Source organism: Aedes albopictus, chromosome 2 (genome assembly GCF_035046485.1).
Source record: "Aedes albopictus strain Foshan chromosome 2, AalbF5, whole genome shotgun sequence".
Lineage (NCBI taxonomy): Eukaryota > Metazoa > Arthropoda > Insecta > Diptera > Culicidae > Aedes > Aedes albopictus.
Window position 1 is genome coordinate 383,339,220 of NC_085137.1, and position 23,312 is coordinate 383,362,531.

Consider the following 23,312-nt stretch of genomic DNA (forward strand, 5'->3'; position numbering starts at 1 on the left):
GAAATAATTATCGAACAGTCAAGTTTAAGTGAAAATTAGTTGTAATTCTCCAATTGGGACGGACCCTAAAGAGAAGCGGGCAAAGATGGCAGTTCTTTCCCTCATCCCTCATCGTTGAACACACACTAAACTCCCCTCGTAGATCCTTTCCCGTGAATCGACCTTATCTCTAATCTTAGGTACTCCAATTGCTCTGAAGCTAATGCAATAATAATAATAATAAGGGAAGTAATGAATAGATTTTAGTGGATTCTCCCTAAATAGAGATTCTAGTGTACATAGCATAGCGAGAATCGCAATAATGAAAATCGTGTTCCGTACTAAACATTGTTAATGTTCGTTCCCTATCTATGGATCGCATCAACGATCACTAACAAATACCTCTCCCGCTGTGGTTGTGGAGGTACAGAGTACTGCAGAGGTATTCTCGGTATTTTTTTGTACTGTTTTGTAAATTCTTTTAGAATTTACAGTTGTTTACCTTATAATATGTAGTGTAGTAGTATATTCTCTTATAAAAAAAAACACAATTGGAATTGACCATATTTGATTCGCTCCTTACCTTGAGTAAATCTGCTGCCAGCTTGAGCACATTGTTGGAGATCATCAGTTCCTCCTTTTTGTTTGGCTTCTGTTCAATCTATATGAACAATGTACAAAACTTTAGTTTAAATCAATCGATATGATTGGAAAATGTTGTGATCTTACTTGAACGTAGAGATTGATCTGCTCGGTGATCAACACCGAGACACTTTTGTACTTCTTGTTAATCTTGGTACCGAGCGTCATGAAACGTAACAGGAACGTTCCGAAAGCACAGGACCACACCAGTGCCTCCAAGTTGAACTGCGAGTGGAGATGTACGGAATCCTGTAATGACCATGATTAATTATTTTACAATGGATCACATTCCTATTATACAAACCTTCAACCACTCAACGCTGAGGAATGCCAACAACAGCAGTGTGATAATAAATGCAGCCGAAACGATCACGTCCACCGAGTTCTGGGGACCGCGTCGTTTCAGATAGGAGCGCACACACAGCCAGGTTTTGATGTTCCGCACCTTGTTGAGCCGGAAGTGCGGAATGCCGGACTTCTGCGCCCTCCGAGAAGACGTAAGGTGTGAAAAAAGTTTGGCGTAGAGGAACCTCTGCTTGAAGGTGCGTTCGGCTACGGCGAGCAGAAAAAACACCAAGTAGGTCAAACATAGCCGAACGATGAAGCCCAGCACAAGGACCGTTTTCTCCCAGTTAGATTCTCCGAAGGCGAACCGCAGAATGGCGATGCACGAGAAGGAAGCCTTCTCCAGGAGTAGGACCGGCAACTCGAGGAAGTTCAGTTCGGTTGAGCTGGACGAGTCGACGGTTGCCTCGCATAATCGACAGAAGGCCGGTATCAGAGACAGAATGATGCTCAGCACGACTCCGATGTAGACGTAATCGCACGTTTCCGGCATGGCTTCGACGCGTTCGATGATGGCCGATGAGATATCCAGGACGGACATTTCCGCCTTTTTGGCTTCGCGGGCGTCCCATATGGTGCAGCTTACTGTTAGGGAGAAGATGGTGATGTTAGGATTGCTGAATACCCGCGCGCTTACCGCTTCGGCTATGTGAACCCTAAAATAGTTTGTTTACTTACCCCTATCGGTTGCACCGCATGGAGGATTGAGAATTATCGTCGGAGCGTCTTCCAAATCATAGTCGTCATCTGAGTGTTCGTTTTGACCATCCGAGTGATTGAGATCTGAACTATAACTACATTCCTCACCTGTAGAATGCATTCATATCCATTTAGTTTATTTGAAGATTAAGAAAATCAATTTATATTTGAAAATCCCCACCGGACACCGACATGAACAAACGACCCGTCCTTACAGATATCTCCAACACAGCACAAAAGCTTCGAAAAGTAGGTTAAACCTGTTGTAGTAAATATTGTTAAACGGAATTTGGTTTTCTGGCAGAACGAATAAAGATGTTTTAATGAACGAATAAAATGAATACAGCCCTCTGATTATGACACAGGAGGAACATAAGATAGCAACATATAAGGCAAAGAAATTAGTCAGGGTTAGAATCGAATACTCACTATCGGTGCTGGCGAAATGTAAGTCGCAGTCGCAAATCGTACCTTCTGACAAATGCTGATGGTGCAGGTGATGGTGGTGACTGTGATGGTGAGCATGGTGATGAAGATGATGACTAGACTCGGTTTGATGGAGGTCAAAATCGTTTTCCTCGTCGGTGTCCCCGCTGGACTCCAGGTTCTCGTCGAAACCGCTGCCCTTCGATTCTCCATCGGCATCAACCGAACCGCAGTTGGTGGCACTGTCGTCTAACAGCAGCAGTGGGGATTTGCTACGGTCGTGCCGTTGAAGTTCTATACCCGATTCGGATGATAGGTGCCGACGGGGTTTTCCCGGGGGTAGGTTTGAGGTCGCCTGTGGCAAACTTCCGCCACATTGTTCATGACTAGTAGAGGTTGGAGTATTGCGAAGAGTATCCGTGTCACTGTCGGATCGGGTGTCCTTCTCGATGCCGTTTATCCAGGTGTTGGTGTACGGGAGCTTCTTGTTGTAGTATGTTTCGGATGATCCACCCGCGTTCGAGCTGTCTTCTCCACCGGAACTCTTTCCGTTTAGGCTTTCAAACCCGTCGTCATCAACGGTCGCTTCCGGTTGGTTAACGCTCAAGTTTGCTACAGCGGGTGCAGCGTTGGTATTGTTGGTGGGTATTTGGGGGCCCCAGTTCACTTTCCGCCTGCGCAAGGAGCACCCTGGCTGTGATGGGTCTGGCGTTGGCAGGTCATTCGAGATCGGATCTATTGTTCGATGTATGACGACTTTGGGTGCAGGCGTTGTTTCATTGTTGTAGCTGAAATGAGAGTCAAATTTTATATATTTTTGCACATCTCGGTCAGACGAAAATGGCGGTGACCTGCCTTCTGGTATGCAGGTCTGTATACCAACGGGTCGCCAGCTGGCTTCCCGGGTTTGGGCAGTAGAACCAATCTTTGACTATTCCACCTCTCCGAAATTCATCTCTGTCTAGGCACATCTGCATAGCCATTCTGAACATGTCAGGGCTATTCTCGATGGCCGTCTTGACGGTTACTGTCGGGATACCGTCCGGACCCAGAGTCTTGTTCAATTTAACCCGTAAACACCCGGGACGATTTTCTTTTGTTAGAAAATTTCTACTAGAATTGCAATATCTTCTTTGTTTCAAACATTTTAGTACCCTAGAGTCTTTTTATAGTGAAGGAGAATAATTGTGCTAAGAAATGCATGGTACCCCCCCCCCCCTTGCATCCTTCCCCCTTTTGCTGATAACCGAAAATACGTGACTTTTTTTGTATATTTAATCCAATTTCACTTGTTTTTGCTCAAATTTCATCGTTTTTCTAATCATCAATAGTTTTGACCGATCCTTGACATGCAATGTGTTACTCTACCCATCATAGTCTGTTGAAGTTTTCATCCCAGAACTATTCTAGGGCCTCCAAAGAACTCCGAAGTTTGTGCCACAAATCCAACATCATAAACCAAATTTTATACACGATGACTGATCACAGAACATAGTCTACGGTACCTACTCAAAAAGCCTCAAAGCGCCCCTGGAAAGTTCATGGTACATGAATTGGGTGATCTATGTCATCCAAACTACTCTGGAATTAATTTTCTTAAGATCTACTGGATCTACCATCATTTGTGTTCGCTCTGTTCAAGAAGTTGATGTCCATTAGACCTCGCAAAACTACGAACAAATCGAAATTGTGATAGTTGGACATTCCGTGGAATACAAATGGCTTACAATACATTTTGAGGTATGGGTTACAATATCTACATACTGTATCATGCTTTAATTGTAAAAAATACTCGTGGAATGTAGTCTATTCTGCTGATGGAGCCTCAGCGCACAATTATAATGCTTTTGGGATATTCCTGGCTTTCCAAACTATTCTGGAATTAGGACCTTCAAGTTTTGCAGACTCTACTTTTGTTTCTCTTTACTCTATCGGTATAATTCTTTCACGATTGTGTCTTCTGTCCCTCATAATATTACGAGTATATTTTTATGTTGCAATGTATTTTGAAGTATGGATCGCAATATCTGTAAATCTTTGCACGCAACCTGAGATTGGCAGATTCTAATACAATTGGGTATGAAACATATACAAATATTGTATTAGGGCCTTGCAAATACACAAATTGGTAGGTGGCAGTATACCAAAAATTGTATTGGCTTCCTAGAATCTGGAAAAGGAAAATTTCGCATGTGTGCGTGTGCTCTGTCGCACTGGTTTCTCATTATTAGTTCTATTTTTAGACTGATCATGGCAGCAGCGGCGGCATCAAATACCAATACACGTTTAAAAAAGAAATACGGGCGGCGGCGGGAATCGAACCGAGACACTATCATGGTGATACACAGTATCCTGCGCTCTAACCAGCACGGCTATAACTACACATGAATAGATAAGAGGCTGAAAGCCATCATGATCAACACAAACGTGGCTTGGTGATGGAAGTGATACAGTCGCCACACTGCACAATGGGTCCAGAGCCGTATTTGCGAAGACAAAACTGTTTATGCTTCAGCCTTAAGTTTTTAGACACATATTGTGTTTGAGAAAGTTTATTTTCAATTGTTGACCCTATTCCCTATTATTGTTATGTTAGGGTGGTTCGTCTGGTTAAGGTTAAACTGATTCAAAAATCTGCTTTCTAATAATTTTATTTGCGATGCCATGATGGATGGTGATGGATCGTTTAATTAGAAATTCCACCAATAAACGGCAAATTCTAAATTTCATATATCTCAGGACTCTCACCACTTAGAAAGTTGGTGTCTTCGACAACGTTGTTAAGTGAGTCAAGGGCTTACAGTTAATGGTCCACTAGGTGGCGCTAGTTACACATTTGCAAAATCATTCAAATGATTGATATTTTTTCGTGAAGTAATCAACAAGCTGTAAGTTTGTTTTCTTTGAACGTGTCTAAGTCAAGTCAAAGGTTTTTCAAAGAGCTATGTATTAGTCATAATTGTGCAATGTCGCATTTCATTCGGTTCACTTGATCCAGAGATATAGCAATTAAACGAAGAACACTCAAATATGAACTACTTTATTAGAGTTGCTCCAATTTTATGTAAAGTTATCCAATCGGGCCCAAATTTGTACCGTTTATAGCTTACTAGTTGTGCAACTGGCAGGAAAAATTTTGATTACTTGTTCCTCAACGAGTTTGATTTAATTGGTGCAAATTTGGGCTTGATTGATTATTCAACTTTACACGAAATTAGAGCCCTTCTATCTATATCTAGTTTTTGACTTCCATTTATCACATTACTGTACCTTAGGCTAGACCTTAGGACTAAGCGAACCGAATTAAATTAAATTTTGAAAGTTTGTGACTAATGTATTGGTCTTCATGTATCGTTGGACTCGACTAAAATATGACCAAAGGCAAAAAAGTTGCAATTTATTGAAAACTTTTCGAAAAGTTCTAATGATTCGAATGTTTTATCCAAGGGCTGAAAGTCTCTTGAATAAAGACAAATCAATCAAATCAATCGAATGTTTTAATTTTGTAAATTTGCTATAACTTTGTAAAACATTCTGATATTGTATAGAGAATAATTAATCAGCAGATTTTTGGATAAGCCACACTTGATTGACCGTAATCATTTCACAATAATGAAAAAAAAAGAAATGACAGAACTTGGCAGAAACATTTTTGTCTTCGTAAATACGACTCTAGACCCATTATGCACTGAAAAGCCCGCATCCAGCAGGTTGCTGTTTGCAAGTGGAAAATTCCATGTAGACAATAGGACGCGAAGCTCAGCAGCGAAGCGAAAGTTATTTTTAGACGTAACCCGGTTCAACTTCTCGGGTTTGAATGGAGGTGTTTGTGTGTAGTGGTATGGAAGCTATGGAACCGTGTAGCGCATCTTAATACAACGAATGGATTATGATTTATCACATTTTCTGTACGTTTTTAATACATAAATTGGTAGAAAAGGCATATCACAATTTTTGGTAGCTTTTCTTGTTTTGCGTGTGGATATTTATATTGTAGCGAATGTTCGCGAAATATAATATATAAGCTACTCTTAGAGCCTCAGAGTGCAATTCTGATAATTTTGCAACATTCACTTGGTGATCTAGATCATCCAAACTTTTGGATTAAGGACCTTTAAGCTCTCCAAGCTATACTTTTGTATCTTTTTACTTTATCGGTATCAATCTTCCACGATTATTTCTGTTGTATCTCATAATATTACTGTGTGCGTTCAAGATGCAAACGGTGCCCAAATGCGCTTCAAACGCGGTATCCATGTTACCACAGGCAATGTAGCAACCATAGCTAATATCAACGCCAACCTAGGACTCGAAAGCTCCCACTGACATCGGGTTACTTGTTAGAAAATCTTACCACATTTGGTGCTCCCGCATTTGATATTTGTATTTTGAATGCACACAGCAATATTACGAGAATTTCTTTATGTTGTTACCCAAGTAACCAGTAAGCATTTAAAATAGCATTCCTTCAGCATTATAGTAGCCTTTACGACAAGGCGTTTAATGCTAATTAGCCGTATATGCGCCTATAGTGCTACCTCACAGCAGGTTTTGGCAAAATAACGGGCTGTCTTAGTGCTATCCCTTCAGGAACGTCGTGACGAAATGTCAAAGAAGCGTAACGCCTCGTCGAGCAAAAAAAAACAAAAATAGATTGACGTCTGCTTCTCGTTCTCTCAGCCTGCTTCCCCGCTTCATCGTCCTTCCATATTCCAGTTGGTGCTAGGTGGTACTTTTTTGCTGATTTTTGTAGTGATGTAGGTTTGAACTTACGACGATCCGGAGATTGATTAATCATATCTGCTTCGGATCCTGTTGCTCCTGATCCACGATGCTAAAGCTGTCCCGGTGGCGTGCGTTGATTTAATCGCCAATATAAAGAATGAGTCGATAACAGCTTCAGATTCAACATCTAAAACTTGTTTTCATTGAGATATTTCATTGTGGTAGAGCATTACGATCCCTTCTTTTAAATATCTGTGGAATAAGATTGTTTCTTGTCTCTTTCAAACAATTCTATGATCCACCAAAGCATCCACCTATTCGGCACATATTTTCCGACGAAATGATAAATAATTGGTGATTTTTTTATGGACAAGTTCCCAATCCAATCCAGCTGCAGTATTTTTTTCTTTGGTGCTTTTGGATGAGTAGGGGAAAATGAAACAAATAAGATGCACAAATTTGTAAACAGAAGCATAGGCTCTGTAAGAGAGAGACAAAATGTGTTGCCAAATGCGTAACATATCTCCCAACCTTTTTGCTCCTAGCATTTAAAGAGCAGTTGAAAAGCATTCTGTATGCTCCCAAGTGAAACCACTTCAAGCAGTTGAAATGCTAATTAACAGCCGAAAGCTTTTGAGCAGCACAGCTTATGCTAACTCAAGGCAGCTATGCATTCGAACTGCTTATGTAGGGCACCAAGCAGATTAAATGCGTAATACGGGCTGATACACGGCTTATTCAAATGCTTAGTGGTTACCTGGGTATTTATGCGTCCACTTGCATACAAGTGTTTTCATAGTATTTCGAAGTATGGATCGTAGAATCTGTATATCTCAGCGTATTTTCGCCGAATATAATTGGGGGATTGTGGAAGACATGAAGCAAAGCAAAAATCAATTCAAGTATAGGCTGTGTGAGGGCGGAGAAACTGTCAATAAATAAAAAAGAGCTTTTAAAATATTTCTAGGTTGTGTTTTTTTAAATATATTAGTGGTTTTTCAAATCAAATTCCAGAAATTCCTTCAAGAAATCTTCTAGGCAATTACCTAGAAATTTGTCCAGGTTATTCTTCAAAAATTCTTTATTCCAAGTTTTTTCTTTGTGTTAAATGTACTATTTTAATTTGTAATCATTTCTCTGTGTTTTATGCGCCTTCCGTCATAGTGCTCCGAAATAAAAGAGCAGGTCATTTCGGGCAAAAATAAGGCCGGAACAAATCTCATTTTCTTCTTTTGTCACTTTGCTCGTTGACTCGTCAAGGGGGGGGGGATAATAAATAATAAATATATTTGATGATAAATTACCCAAACAATTAGCCAAAATCGTAAAACTCATCGGATTTGTTAAGAAATTTTCTCCACAACTCTAATTTCAGTTCAAAATTTTTAAATTTTTGAATAATTTATTTGTGTCCCCCCTCAAAATGCCGAATTACGACCAAAATTTTCCGAGGGGGGGGGGGGTGACATTAGAGAAAATCGAAATTTGTGTCAGCCTAAATTAATCAGATAAGTGAATCGTTTCCTATCAGGGACATCAAAATGTAAACGTCTCGCATCAAAACCTGAATCTAGAAGGCCCTTTAGGGTTAGACAAAACTCAAGCTATGAAAGCAACTAATGCTGCGAACAAAAGGCAACCTGTCAGGAAAAATACGATAACAGGATTGATTGACGGACCAACGACTATTATGAAATCTCGTCATCCTGGGTTTGGAAATTGTTCCACTAGGGTAACTGGGCAAATTTCATGTTCTTTGTTGTGTATGTCCACATGTATAGTCTTATTTTGTCAGGCATTTGTAGTGATCCACTACAAGATGTTACATTTTAATATGCATTTGTAGTGCTCCATTACTTTTTCGCAATATCCTCCTGCAATTACTCCTACGACCTCCTAGAGATGCCTCTGCGAATTCTTTCAGAGATTTGGATTTCTCCAGGAATTCCTCCAGAAAATTTTCAAGGAATTCCTCCATAAATTCAGAGAGAGAAGGTCATCTCCGTAGTCAGAAATTGATAAACTTTTCATGCTATTTGTCGCGACACCTAGCGGTTGAAATCACACTTTTTACACGGAAAATTTCAACCGTGTTGACACGAAAGAGCAAAGCATTTCTGAGGCAGGTACACCAACTCAAAAACTGATTCGCAAAAAGATTGTGTAACAGGGTGTCTACTCATAACTCAAAATAAAATTCCCTGAGTTTTCCAGTTTTTTCCAAATGAAATTTTGAAAATTTATAATTCAAAAACTGACCCAAATTTTCTAAAAATGATAAAGGGTGACTTAGGGTATCATCGGCAGTTTTGTTCTCTTCGTCATGAGGGACTTATGTCGGCAAAATTGCCTGAAACTTGATCATATTCAGCTTGGTTGGGAAGGATTTAATGCCATATCTGAGTTCAATAGGATTAAAAAAAAACATGATGAAGAGAACAAAACTGCCGAAAATACGTAAGTTCCTCTGAGCGTAATGCCTGGAATTTCTCCGAAAGATTCTTCCTGGCTTTCCGCAGGATTCTTTCACGAGATGTCTGTTTGAGTACGTCCCGATATTTCTTGCAAAGGTTTTCCGATATACTTCCAGAGATTCTCGCTGGATTCCTCCTAAAGATCCATCCAAAACTATTTAAAATTTCTTCAAGAATGTCATTGATTGAGCCTCGCAGCCATGCGGTTAGAGCCCGGATGGATGAGGGTTCGATTCCTGCTCCGAGCGATGATTTTTTTCACGCGAATAGCTTTAGCCACTCCGTGTTAAGTTTCATTCAATCGGTACAGCCGCCGGCTGAAGCCAGTGTCCGTGTCTTTTTTAGTGGTTTTCCGGGATAGCTATCCAATAGTTTATGTCGGGATAGTTTTCCGATATTTCTCTTGTTTTCCTCGCGGAACTTCGTTCGTAGGTGCTTTCAGGATTCCATGTGTTCGCGCCCATCGGAAGCTCCGGTGGAAAATGTGCCCCACTTTCCCCTACGAGATTGAACAGCGTCACTAGAGCTCCCACAAAGGCGGCGACACGACAACGATCCCAGTGCGGGATCACTCACCACCGACGATGATGATTGATGATGACAGCTGCGAGCGCGCGCGCCTTAGGCACCCTACACACCAGTCAAACGGTTTGACCAACATTGCCACCGCCCCCTGGTTCGTCGAACCAGCTTATGTTTCTGCAACCGTATGACGAACTGCCAAATCGTGTTGCACCAACATGTCACTTTGGTTGCACCAACATACTTCCCCATATGAAATCGCACTATGTTTGTGCAACAACACTACACACGGTACGATCGGTTCGTCAAACATTGGCTCCGCCCACCGTTGGTTTGAGTAAAATCAAACTGGTTTGATTTTTGCCGACCAAACCGTCAACCGTCAAATCGGTTCGACGAACTGCCAAATCGGTTCGTCAAACAGCATCACACACGGTCAAACTTAGCACCAACTTCAACACCAACCTGGGGGCGGAGTCAATGTTGGTCAAACCGTTTGACTGGTCTGTAGGGTGCCTTATCGTGGCGGCACCCAGTTGGATGAACATGTGCAGGCCGCTCGTGAGTGACCGTGAGTTACTTCGTTCGAGCAGTGCAGCCAGATTGGAGGAATGTTCCAACCGGGAATATTGTAGAACATTCCAGATGCGCTCCGAGGTACTATATAAGGAGATCGTCACCACCGAACAGGAAAACAGTTTGATTTGACCCGGCAAACGGTCAAGTAGTAATAAGTAAAAGTGAAGTGTACTTACGAGCGTTGGCGTGGCTTGGACAACGCCAAGTTAGGGGTGATACACAAATTATGTCACGCAAAAATTGACCTTTTACAACCCCCCCTCCCCCCTATGTCACACTTTTTGTATGGGGCCTCAATATTTTTTGTAAGAGTCGTCACGTTCTGCTAAACCCCCCCTCCCCCCTGAAAGCGTGACGTAATTTGTGTACGACCCCTTAAGTGAATAAAGTGGTTTAAGTGTAAACCCGTGTGTTTCTTTCTGAGGAAAGAAAATCCCCGTTCGAGGCACTGCGGAGCCCCAAACATTTGGTCCTTCGAACCGGATCAACGGAGGATTTCTGGTACCCCAGGTCTTGCGAGACTCCATCCCGCCAGAAATCCAAGAGCTACCCGTTTGAGGCACTGCGGCGCCTCAACACCATGAGGTTTTCAGAATTCCTCCTTGGATATTCTTAATATTTCATCTCGGGATTACTATTACCTAGAACTTTTTTCGAGATGTCTCATTTTTTCTCAGGTTTTTCCTGAAATTCCTGTCGAGATTTTTTCTAGGTATTTGAATTCCCTCGAATATTTCTCCAGGAATTTCCTATAAGATATTTCGTAAGTTATCTCAGGAGACATTCCGAGGAAAACCCGTAGAAGAATCCCTGCAATAATTTTGGGAGAAATACCTAAAGGAGTATCCAGAACCTCGGGACAATTTCTGGTAAAGATTCCGGGAAGAAATTTAGGAATAATGCAGAGAATATCTGTAAAAAAATCAGGTGGATCACTGCAAGAAATCCGGTACAACTACAAGGAACAGCCTGGCTCTGAAAGAATGCAAGAGAAGAATTCAATGAAAAATATCAGCAATAACTCCTGTGGTAATCCCAGAAGGCACTCTGAAAAAAATCTTAGGAGAAAGTCCAGGGTAAATTAGGAAAAACTCTGAGAGACATCTCATGACCAACATCGGAAAGAATCTTGTGGGAGAAGGAGATACTCCGAGAGAAATCTCAGGTAAAACTTCAAAATAAACCTCGCGAAATCTTTTAAGAAACTCCTGTAGGAGACCAGGAAGAACATCTCGAAGAAAGCCCAAATCAATTGTTTGAAGATATCACAGGAAAAAAATGAAAGAAATCTCTGGAGGAACTCTTGCAGTAAATTCGTGAAAACTCCTTCAGAAACCCTTGGAACTACTTTAGCAAAGAATAACTCCTTTAGCAAAGAAATTCTGGAAAGATCTTCTGGGGAAGTCCCAAGAGGAACACTGAAAGGAATCGTGTAAAATTTCCATGAGAAATGCCGATAGAAATTCCACGATTTATCCCGACAGAAATGCTTATAGAGCATTCGGTATACATTCTGGTAGAAATCCTACGAAGATTTCTTTGAGCAAAACACTGGAGGAATTCCGGGAAGAAATAGCATCCCCGTGATAAATTCCAGGAGAAATCGGTTGAAATTCAGGAATTCTGGAAAGAATCCGGAAGTATACCTTTCCGGAAAAAAAATCAAAAACGAATACCAAGAAAAATAGCGTCGAAAATGCGGAAGGAATTTTATAAGAAATCCTGGGAGACATTCCAGAAGGTATTTTTAAAGAAGTTCCAGAAAGAAACCCTGATAGAATTTCTGGAAAAATCCTTGTAGCAAAAATTCTATATGGATTTTTACTAGGGTAAGTGTCCAATTATGGCTATAGTACCAATTATTCGCCATAGTTAATTTTCACTCTTTAACGATGTAAATCAACAAGAAAAAATTTGTGAACAACAGATCACGTTTTTTTTTTTTTTTTTTGTTTAGAGAGACTTTACCTCTGGGGCATTCGTCTCTCCAGATCACGTTCACAAAAGATAGTTGCACTAATTTAAACTCCACATTTTCCTCAAGTCATGGTAGAAATAAATCATTTTCCTTAAAATTTCGGCTTCCTTGCACCCTTTTTCGCCATAGTGTACCAGTTATGCCTAACCCCATAAGGAATGCATGCAAATAGTGCAAAAAGGAACCGAAGTTAAAAAATGTAATCATACATAACTGGTACAGGGTTCCAATCATTGGCACACGCTGTAATCAATACTAAAAGTAGTTTCGGCTCCGTTTCTATATTTTTCCTGTAAAGTATGGAAACTAAGCTGTCTTTTAACTAATTGATGACATTCGTTGGTCTTCTCTTTATTTTTGTATAAATAGCTTTCCTTAGGTAGTGCCATAATTGGTACACCCACCCTACCAGGTTTTATTCATACGACAAAATGTTTTTTTTTTATCGGAGTAAAATTTCCCTGAGTACTCAAATTCAAGATATTTCCTGAGTATTCCAGGTTTTTCCCTGTTAAATAAAATTTCCTAAATATTCCCGGTTTTCTAGATTTTTTCAGATAGTAGACACCCTGTGTAACTATAGAATGTTGTCAAAGTTTCTTATCTCTTTAAACCGTAAATAGGGCACGCGATACAATAGTGGTAGGAATATGTAATGTATAATATCATTATGAAGATTAAGAAAAAATCGTAAAACACCATTATTATGCTTTTTAAAAACACATCTTTGGTACGTCTACCATATTACTGCAATAGTGGTCGAAACACCAATTGGTATGCTCTCAATAAAACAAAATTTCGAAAAATAATAGGATTATTCATCGATATAACGTCATCTATTCATTAATTTTGATTATACCTGAAAGTAACACAGCGTAACAAAAAATAACTTTTTGTCTGTCTCAAGAGCAAACTTATGTGTCTCCGAAGGATTTTGGGCCGCTGAATCCGAATCCGGGCTCAGATTTGCTCTAACACGTCACAATTTTGAGCTATACCTCAATTTATAGGGCAAAATATGCGATTTTCGGCTTTTTTAACTGCAAGCCATTAAGCTTGGAAATATTTTTTTTAAGCAATCAAAAGGTTAATTGGTCAATTAACGTCTAAATTAACGACTCATGCAAAATATTTCGTTTTACCAAATCGAATTTGATAGTTTCAAGCGATTTATGATAGGTACGATATTTCCCATACAAGTCATCCTCCAAAAGTTGCATGCAAGTTTTCATACTAACATAAAATCCCTTTTGGAATTCCACCAAGCATTCCTCAAGAAATCTTTCAAGAATTCCTCGAGGATTTCATCCAGGAAATACTCCAAAAATTACTCCAGGAATTCCTCCAACAATTCCTCCAAAAAATCCTTCAAGAGAAATCCCTCCAAGACTTTTGCCAAGAAATCCTCAATGATTCCCACCAGGCAATCCTCCTAGTATTTCTGCCAAAAAACCTCCAAGAATTCATCTAGGAGTTCCTTCAAGAATTTTATCAGGAATTTCTCCAACAACTTCTCCAGATATTCCTTTAAAACTTCTGCCAAGAATTCCTCAAAGAATTCCTCTAGGTATTCCTTCTACAATTTATCCAGGAAGTCATTCAAGACTTCTGCCAAGAATTTCTATAAGCACTCCTCCTGGATTCCCTCCAAGAAATCCTCCAGGAATTCCTCCAAGAATTTCTCCAGGAATTTCTTAAAAAATTCCTCGAAGAATTCCTTCAGAAACCTGCAAATAATCCTCCAGAAATTCTTCCAAAAACTACTTCAGGGACTGCTCCGAGATTTCTATCAGGCATTTCTCGAGAAATTCCTCCAGGAATTCGTCAAGAAATTTATCAAAGAATTCTTAAACAAATTACTTCAGGTATTCCTTAAAGAATTCTTCCAGAAAACCCCCAGGGATTGCCAAAGTTTTTTTTCAAGAATTTCTCCAGAAATACCTCCTTCAGTAAACCTTTACAAATTTCTCAAGAAAATAGTCCTGGGATTACTATAAGAAATCGTCCGAAAAATTCTTCAAGGATTTTCTCACAAATTTCTCCAAAAACTTCATAAGGAATTACGCCAAAAATTCCTCCCGAAATTACTCCAGGAACGTTTTAAGGAATTCCTCCCGGAAATCCTTAATGAACTCTTAATTAATCCTGGTAAAATCCACTAGGAAGTCCTCCAGAATTCCTTCAGGAACTCCTCCGGGAGTTTCTCTTATAATATCTCTTGAGGAATTCTTCCAAGAATTCCTCAAGTAATTTCTCCAAGAATTCATCAAGAATTTTTTCAAGCCATCTTCCTAGAATCCCTCCAAGAATCCCTTCAGGAATTCCTCCAAAAACCGATGATCACGGGATTCAATCAAGTGCGATTGATAACGATTTCAGCATATTCGAGAACTGGGGCAACCTGGGGCAGGGCATAACAACACTGCAGTTGATTTTCGCAATTGAGAAGCCCTCGTGCGGCGTGGACATTATTTCATGGACAGGAAATCGAAACCGGTTGTACAGATCGCCGCTAGCTTGGCATTTTCCGCTACCCAGTTTCCGTTGTTCCCGTTATCGGGAGGGATGCGGTATGAGTCCGATAGAAGGACGATGTCTGTATTTGACTCCGAGACTGACTGCCACAGCAACTGTTGTGCGGCTTCACAGTGGTTCAAGTTAAACCTGAGATATACTCTCACAGAATTCTGTAAGATAGAATTCCCCCAGAAACTTTAGAAGAAATCCTCCACAATCCTTTTAAGTATTCACCCAGAATTTCCCTAAAATTCTGGGTGGAATCCTTTAGAATGCTGCGAATAAATCTGCCATCTGCCACGAAAACTTCTAGAATGGACTTCTCCAGCATCCTAAGAAGGGTTCTCTGGAATTCTGAGAGGTATTCCCACATAAAGCAGAATAATTAACGCAGAATTCTGAAAGACATTGCCCAGATTCTTTGAAAGGATTCCCCCAAACTCCTGAAAGGGATTGTCCCTGAACTCTGAGAGAGATTCCTCTAGAACTAGAATATTTAAAATATATGCACCAGTATCTCAACAGAATCTTCCTATAACCAAGTCAGGGACATTCCCTGATTACTAAGAGGAATTCTCCCAGATTCCTGAAAGGGATATCTGGGAGCAACTGCTCCAGAATACAGAAAACAGAATTCTACTGGAATTCTCGTAAAATGCTGAGCAGGATTTCTTCCGAACCCTAAGAGGAATCGCAAATTCTATGCGAGGGATTCTTAAAAAACACAATTTCTCTAGAGAACTCTGCCCAGAATCTCGTGAGAGATTCTTCAATAATTGATAATTCCGAAAGAAAGCGCCCTAGAATCTTGAAAAATATAGCCCCAGAATCCCAAGGATTTCTCCAGAACCATGAGACAAATTCCCTAGATTCTTGAGAGAGATTTTCGCAGAATCCTGGTGGCATTACCCCAGAATTTTCAGAGAATCTTGGGAAGAGTAGTTAGTGATATTCCCCTAGAATCTTATAAGGATTTTACTCAGAATCCACTACAATCCTGTGTGGGATTCCCCCAGAATCCTAGGAAATATTCCCACAGAATTCAGAGAGAGATTTCGCCACAAGTCTGAGAATGCTGAGTATGATTCTCCAAGAATTCTGAGAAGAGTTCCTGAGAATGCTAAGAAAAATTTCCTCAGAATTCTGAGTGGGCTCCTAACTGAGGGTCTTCCAGAATCCTTAGAGGGATCAACCCAGATCATCCAGAAATGCCTTATAATCCTGAAAGGGATATCACCCTTGGTAGGGAATACCCCAAAATCCTGAAATGAATTCCCTTAGAATCTAGAGAGAGATTCCCTAGAATCACAGTCAAACAGACGTAACATTCTTTGAAAGGCCTTGGTACATGGATTTAACGATGAATTTAAATTCCGTTTGATTTCCGCGATCCTTCCATCAAAGGTGCTAGAATTCGATCGCTTTGACGTTTGCTAGTGTACACATTCCTGAATGATGCAAACGAAATTTACAGGAGATTTGTGTAGTAGTATGCGTGTGTCTCGCGTGGTTCTACCAACATGGATTGCCTCAGAATCCTGAGAGAAGTTTTTCCTCGGGATATTCCCAGAATGCTTAGACGAATATCCCTAAAACTCCCTGGCGGATTCTTCCAGAATCTTGAGAATAATTCTTCTGCAGTTTTAAAAGGCATGCTAAAAGGGGATCTTCCACATTATTAAAAGAAATTCATGTAGAACCCTGAAAGGGTTCTCTAGACCATAAGAAGGATTCCTCCAGAAACCTGAGAAAGATTCACTTATACTCCCGGGAGGGATTGCCCAAGAAACCAGAGATTTACAGGTATACCTCGATTTAGTGGACCCTTTGATTTCATGTACATTTTTTAATGGTAAAAAAATAAATTTTATATTTTTGAATCGAAAGAAAAGTCGAATCTAAAAAATCGATTCGGCCGATTTCGTGGAGCTTCAACATCGATTCAAAAATTCGATTAATCGGAACAAAAACATCGATGTTGCGAACATCGATTCAAAATTGCCCAACGCTAGTGGAGATGCACCAATTCTCGGTCTTCATAACAGCGTTTGGCTTACTACCATTCCTTTCCATTCTCGATGACCGTAAGGACGCCGTTATTGACCTTATTGTCAACTCTCGAACTGAGCACATTGAGCATGGTAAGCTAATCCCAAGTTCTATTGATTGGTTCTTTGTTCAATTTCAATTGCTTCGGTCAATTACGGAGTAGCAACTACGAGTTGTGCGGTCATATATTTGCTCATGCTCAGTAAAGATTGCAATAATGTTATTATTGTAAGAATTATATCATTCAGCTTGTAAATTATTTCGTCGAATTGAAACACATTCGTTTTTTGTATACTCACCTCGAATCGAGAAAAACTGAATCATCATCCACTTCTGCATTGGCAATGTCACATTCGTTGTTCATCGAATCATTGCAAACGCTATCCACCGTTGATCGACGAACAACTGTTCCGTTGATCGTCTTCTTCGGTGAGCCCAAGTCCAAATCTGATTTCCTAATTTCTAGATTCCTGATTTCGTCTATTCTCCCACAGTTCGCTTTTCCACCCGTCGCCAATGTGTCGCTGCTAGTGCTGCTGCTGGTGCTACAAGCCCCTTGCTTTTTGGCGGTCCGCGCCGGTGAACCGGACGGAGATCTCGACGCACTGCCACGCAAACCCTTGGCCTTTGTCCGTGGGTCGGGGTCCTCGTTGGACGGCCTACTGGTATTGGTGGTGGCGGTGGTGGTAGTCGACTCTCCCGATCCCGGTTGAGCCATTCGTGCTCGCCTCTTCCTTCGTATTCGTTCGCGTTTCTTGAGCGTGGAATGGGACCGACATTTCTTCATTTTTAGGCAGAGACTGTTGTTGTGCGACCCAGTGGCCACGATCTGTGAGTGGATCACGCTGAGCAGTAGACTCAGCGCCATCGGGATCAGGAAATCCGACATCGATACGATGTGCTCCTCCTGATCGGCACCGGTTTTGTTCACATTGTAGCTGTAGATGCCGAGGTTGATCATCTGAAGTAGGTATAGGGCAAGTAGGAGGACGAATACCCTCGGAGAGGTTTGCTGAACCCACCATCTGGCATAGATTGGCAGCAGGAGCAGTCTCAGAGCGGCAAGGTAGATCACAGTCAGGATGGAAAGTTTGGACTTGGCCTTGGGAAAGGTCGAACCGCGCACCAAATCTACATCGATCAGTTCGGTTTTGAGCTTGGTGTTCTTAAGTGGGAGGTGGTTGATGCCGGCCAAAATCTTCTGCTCGATCGTTTTCTCCCATTGCTGCTTGTCGTATGTGCCGATCTTTTTCTGGTACCACGCTACCAGCTCATCCAGGCGCATAATCGGCGTTCAGCGTTCGTGAGTGGATCTGCGAAACAGGAAAACGAAAATTGGCGATGAAAAATGATTTTCTGGCGAGGAATGGCACGACTTCCGAGTGCTAATTGGTTCACTGACTAGAAAGAAAAAACTATTTGAATGGGAGAAATCTATACATGCACTAAACAAAAGAGATCCTCTGGTAAAGTTCTGTAGAACAGCAAGTATCAATAGTTCCTGACAGATACAAAAAAAACAATTGATTATATTTATCGCAATATTTCAAAATTTTCGGTTTTAACTGGTTTTACTGCGACATCGTTGTTTAAGATTTTACTGACTATTTTGTCTTTGTAGTAGCTTTTTCATTTTGGTAGTCTTTTTCACTATTTCATTATTCTTTCTCATACCACTTTATCCACTGCACTACTGTTGGTCTTGAGCTATTGCATTATTTTCTTCAGAATTATTACCCGATTTTGTATTTTTTAAGTGTTTGCCAGTTTCGTTCCCGATTGGAATCATGCCAACAACGGATGTGATGTGGTTAAAATATTGACTGCATTATAATGTCACTAACCGCATTCATCACTGAAAAGCTATTTGAATCAAAATTTCCGTATTAAAACTAACCAAGTTGATAAATTGAAGGACGTCTGAGATATGATATGATGACCAACAGCGTGCCACTATGACTTGAAACACAGAAAAGCGCTCCTGTTTCTCCAACCGAATACAATAATCGACACACTGATCATGGACGCGTAACCGACAGACTGCGAAAACAACTGGCTGGTGTAGATTCACGTCTCACTTACTACTATGCCCAATAGTTCGGATTCGGACCGGCCGAAATATCAAGCAAAACGAGAAATAAATTTTCGGTCACCTACACTTGAGTTTGAGTGGTGGCGGTGCAGAGCAGCGCGCTTCCCATAAACACCACTGACTGAGACAACCGCCGTGACTCAATGTCAAGTTGAACGTGTAGACTAGACTTGAGGGAAATGATGAAGCAGTACTGTGTAGTGTAGGAGGTATGAGTCGATACATGTGTAGATACCAAATTACTACGCACATGGTATATGCACGAAGTCAGCTGAGATTTTTTGTTTTGTCAATGCACAGCAACAGCTTTTGCCGAAATCGAAAGGGAAAGTAATTTTCATTTTATGAATGATGTTATGTGCCTTCGGTTTGGACCGGTGTGGAAGAGTGTCGTTTGAGCAAGCGAAGAACCAGTGCGAATGAAGGTCGACCTTCGGCTTCGAATTGCATCGATGTAAATTTGAGGGTTTTGGGCTTGTATTCTTCTGTACCTTGCAGTAATATTACGAAAATATTCATGAAGGGGTTCCAGAGTTAACCTTTGGAATAATTCTGGCTTGGCCTTTTATCAGTATTTGGAGAATCATGACTGACATTGATTTTCATTGTGGAACTACTAACAACCATGCGTTTCCATTTTTTTTTAGTTCGCTGCACGTAGCTGGAAATACACATCCAGGTATCCTTCCTACATACTATATTTGATACTCAGGCAATTAATTTTTGTAGGTATTATTATAGAATAATCCGGATTTCCATTGATAGCTGATGAGAATACATAACATACGCTTTTATTATCTTGCAGTTTTCCATAGACAAAGATATTCTTAAAATAGATATAAAAAAAACAGTATGTTTTCATAAAGTTCAGTAGCGCTCGATCTTGTTGTTTCTTACGACTGACGCCTGTTTTGTTTATCAACACGTGAAAACGAGCGAGTTAAGCTTCTGGGCTGTCTTTGCTACGATTAGCGAGTTTTATATTTAGTATGGCGGGTATACGTTCGTCATGTATTTTTCCGTCACTTGTTTCTGCTGCGCCGAGGGATTGCGATAAATTTTTATTGCTCTTTGGATATACGGACTTACTTACTTCGGTACAAGGCGAATGCACTCACAATGGACGAAAACTATGGACACAGACAAACAGACGTAACACTTGCGAAATTTCCATCGACTACGCTTTTAACGATCGTTTTAAATTTTCATAGTTGAGGCTTTCACAACCAGAGCCGCGCGCATCGTTTTTCTATGCGTTTTACGTTTCACACTAGCGCCTTCTGTTGACGATATTCCACAACACAGTGATTCGTGCAACTTTTCCACCAGGTGATGGTAGTGTCAACTATAGATAGTAGAGTAAACATAGATCCGCGGACACCGCTGACTAAAATGTTTCAAGCGTGTAAGTAGTAATTTTCAAAAGTGCGACGATTGAATATGACGTCATGCGTTCCATTGATGTTGTCCAAATCGTGACGTCATGCTCGTTTGGATACAGATTTTGACAGTTCGTTTGGATACAACGGATTCATCTTAGCGGATCTATGTTTACTCTACTATCTATAGTGTCAACTGGGCGATGGATTTCCATGAAAATCGTTCAAGGTGTTACGTCTGTTTGTCTGTGATATGAATGTACTTGGTGCACTCTCCCAGAGCTCTAAGCCTCTGGTTAAATAGTAGCGTTGTACTTGTTCTTTGCATAAAGTTTCAGCTGGAACTGAGTCTGCTTCTCAGTTTAGCCACAGTTATTAACACATTACAGGCGTACGTCGATAGTACGTACCACCAGGGATGGCATGCTCCTCAGTGTGTGTGCAAGTGTGCGCGGTTTATATATGAAAATGAGCTGCACTTTGCAGGGTTTGCTGTCATTTTTTTTATCTGTATTAACGAGATTTTTAGCCCTTGGCTAGTTCATCTCGGGACCCACGCTTTACTTCCCTTCCGAAGGAAGAACTCACATTTTTATTGTAAGTTTGTTGGGAGTGGGATTCGATCCCAGGTCCTCGGCGTGATAGTCACGTGCTTTAACCATCACACCAGGTCCGCTCCACTTTTGCTGTCATGTTTTTTTTTTCATTTCCGTGTAATTTTAGATTCGGCCGAAAAAATGGCGTTTTTTCATTCGATTCACGAAACGGCTGAGTGCTACGCCATCCGTGGAGTATATTTCGTTTTCCAAATCTGCACCGCGAGTAGATTCGAAATCATTTTATTGCGACATTTGCACCCATTTAGAATCGGCCCGAATTCATTATTATCACAGTCGAATTTCGCACATGACTTCGCAGCGGCTAGGGGCTGTCCATAAACCACGTGGTCATTTTTTTGGGACTTTTCAACCCCCCCCCCCCCCCGCGTGGTCATTAGTCCATACAAAAATTTTTATTTGTCCATACAAAATGGTCATTGGCCGAACCCCCCCCCCCCCAATGACCACGTGGTTTATGGACAGCCCCCTAGGGTACACAAGTTCAGTTGAGCCCGTGATAGTGGCGTCGGAGGCACAACAGGCCAACAAAATAAGTTTGATTAGTATGAAATGTCGCTGAGAAATGATGATTCAATGGATTCTCAAATTATCACAGTAGTCTAATCATTGATGAAAAACATGCGTTTTCGAGTAACCACCGCACACTGTGGCAGGATTGAAAATACTCACGGAAAAAACCTCTAGCTCGTCGAGATGTCGAAATCCACACTTGGTGTCTTCAGAGAAAATATTTCCATGAACAAGATCGATATTCTGAACGGTAGCATATTTTTCTTACGTTATTCGTATAAAAGTCCTATAAGTCATTTTGGCCATCTTTCATTTTAGCGATATGGTGTCTTCGGCAAAGTTGTTCGGCTATTACAGTGACCCCACACCGATGAATCACCTTAATTTTGTACACTATTTATGAATCACCATGTTGATCAAATGAGTTAGCGTTAGCGTTAGCGTAGTTATGGTATACTTCGTAGATTGGATACTAACAACATTCATGTACCTTTTGCTAATCTTGCTTGGATAACTTTTCGGAACAAGGCAGGGGAGTTGACTTTGCTCCAATCTTATGAAAGAATACCAAAAGCACAAAAGTCATTATTCCCGGCCACGCCGTAACTTGGGATAGGGGAAGGAAATGTTGATGTAGCACTTATTTAAGAGGCCTCCGACTCAGTGACACACACCATGTTGATCAAATGAGTGATCCATAAACTGTGGGCATTTTTGACGATTCATAAATTGTGGGGTCACTGTACGTTTGTAAAAAAAATCCAATGTCCGTTTTTGAGTTATAATAATGTAAAATACTAAAATAAAACATATATCAAAGAAATTAGATGGAAAAAAACAAAATATGCATTATTTTTTTTATAGAAAGTTACAGAAAATCACGCAAAATGTATATAGGACGTTCTTGCAGTCGGGAAAGTTCGGAAAAGTCTTTTCATCGGTGAGCACCTAAATAATACATAAGCTTCCATGTAATTTTTTTTTCACAGAAATGATTTTTGATGTTTTTTTTTTAAATAGCGATTATAGTTTACTGTTTTGTGTGAACTAGTACAACATTTGTGCAGATAGTGCAGATATATTACCACGTTGTATGATGCCAAGTGAATCATGAGAAGTATAAATGCAATTAAGTCACAGGTTTAGTTATTTTTAAGCTTCAAACAAATTGTAAAACACAAAAATGTCCGAAACGCCAATAAAAGTGAGGTTTTAGATCATTGAACAAACAAAAAATATTTATATTAACCTTCCGTAACTCGCGCGGTTGACTACCTGCGTCAGCACCACGCTAATGCTGAGTACAAAAAGCGAGATTTTTTCAACGTGTTGTACAAAATACAACAGCGCGATCGTTCGAGGGTTAAATAAGATTATATGAGATAATGATAAAACCAAGGCTAAATGGCGTTTCAGACATTTTTGTGTTTTACTATTTGTTTGAAGCTTAAAAATAACTAAACCTGTGACTAGATTGCAATTATACTTCTAATGGTTCACTTGGCATCATACAACATGGTAATATATCTTCAAAAAATGTTGCACTAATTCACACAAAACAGTTAACTTTGAACGCTATTTAAAAAAATCATCATCGGTGAAAAAAATTACATGAAAGCTTATGTATTTTTAGGTGATCGTCGATGAAAAAACTTGCCCGAACTTGCCCGACTGCAAGAACGTCCAATATCTCAAGAATAGTAGGCTTTGGAAATTTGACGTCTTCGGCAAACTTTTTTAGCATAAATAGCCGAACAACTTTGCCGAAGACACCAT

The 23,312-nt window shown here is 40.4% G+C and overlaps 1 protein-coding gene across 5 annotated transcripts in view; it reads right to left on the minus strand.

The window, feature by feature from the left end:
* LOC109402723 (protein phtf) overlaps nucleotides 1-23,312 on the minus strand; it is a 42,342-nt gene that overhangs the window by 14,103 nt on the left and 4,927 nt on the right. Inside the window, exons 1-7 of one of the 5 annotated variants that reach the window (XM_029878901.2) lie at nucleotides 19,093-19,214; nucleotides 17,235-18,248; nucleotides 2,095-2,879; nucleotides 1,645-1,773; nucleotides 926-1,551; nucleotides 709-870; nucleotides 563-640 (exon numbers count right to left, since the gene is read on the minus strand). In XM_029878901.2, coding sequence (XP_029734761.2) covers nucleotides 563-640; nucleotides 709-870; nucleotides 926-1,551; nucleotides 1,645-1,773; nucleotides 2,095-2,879; nucleotides 17,235-18,220 — 2,766 coding nt within the window. In that variant the 5' untranslated portion in view covers nucleotides 18,221-18,248; nucleotides 19,093-19,214. Of the gene's footprint in view, nucleotides 1-562; nucleotides 641-708; nucleotides 871-925; nucleotides 1,552-1,644; nucleotides 1,774-2,094; nucleotides 2,880-17,234; nucleotides 18,249-18,832; nucleotides 19,070-19,092; nucleotides 19,215-23,312 lie in introns of those variants that run through there. The other 4 variants (XM_029878900.2, XM_029878904.2, XM_019675421.3 and 1 more) reach the window with 4 other exon arrangements.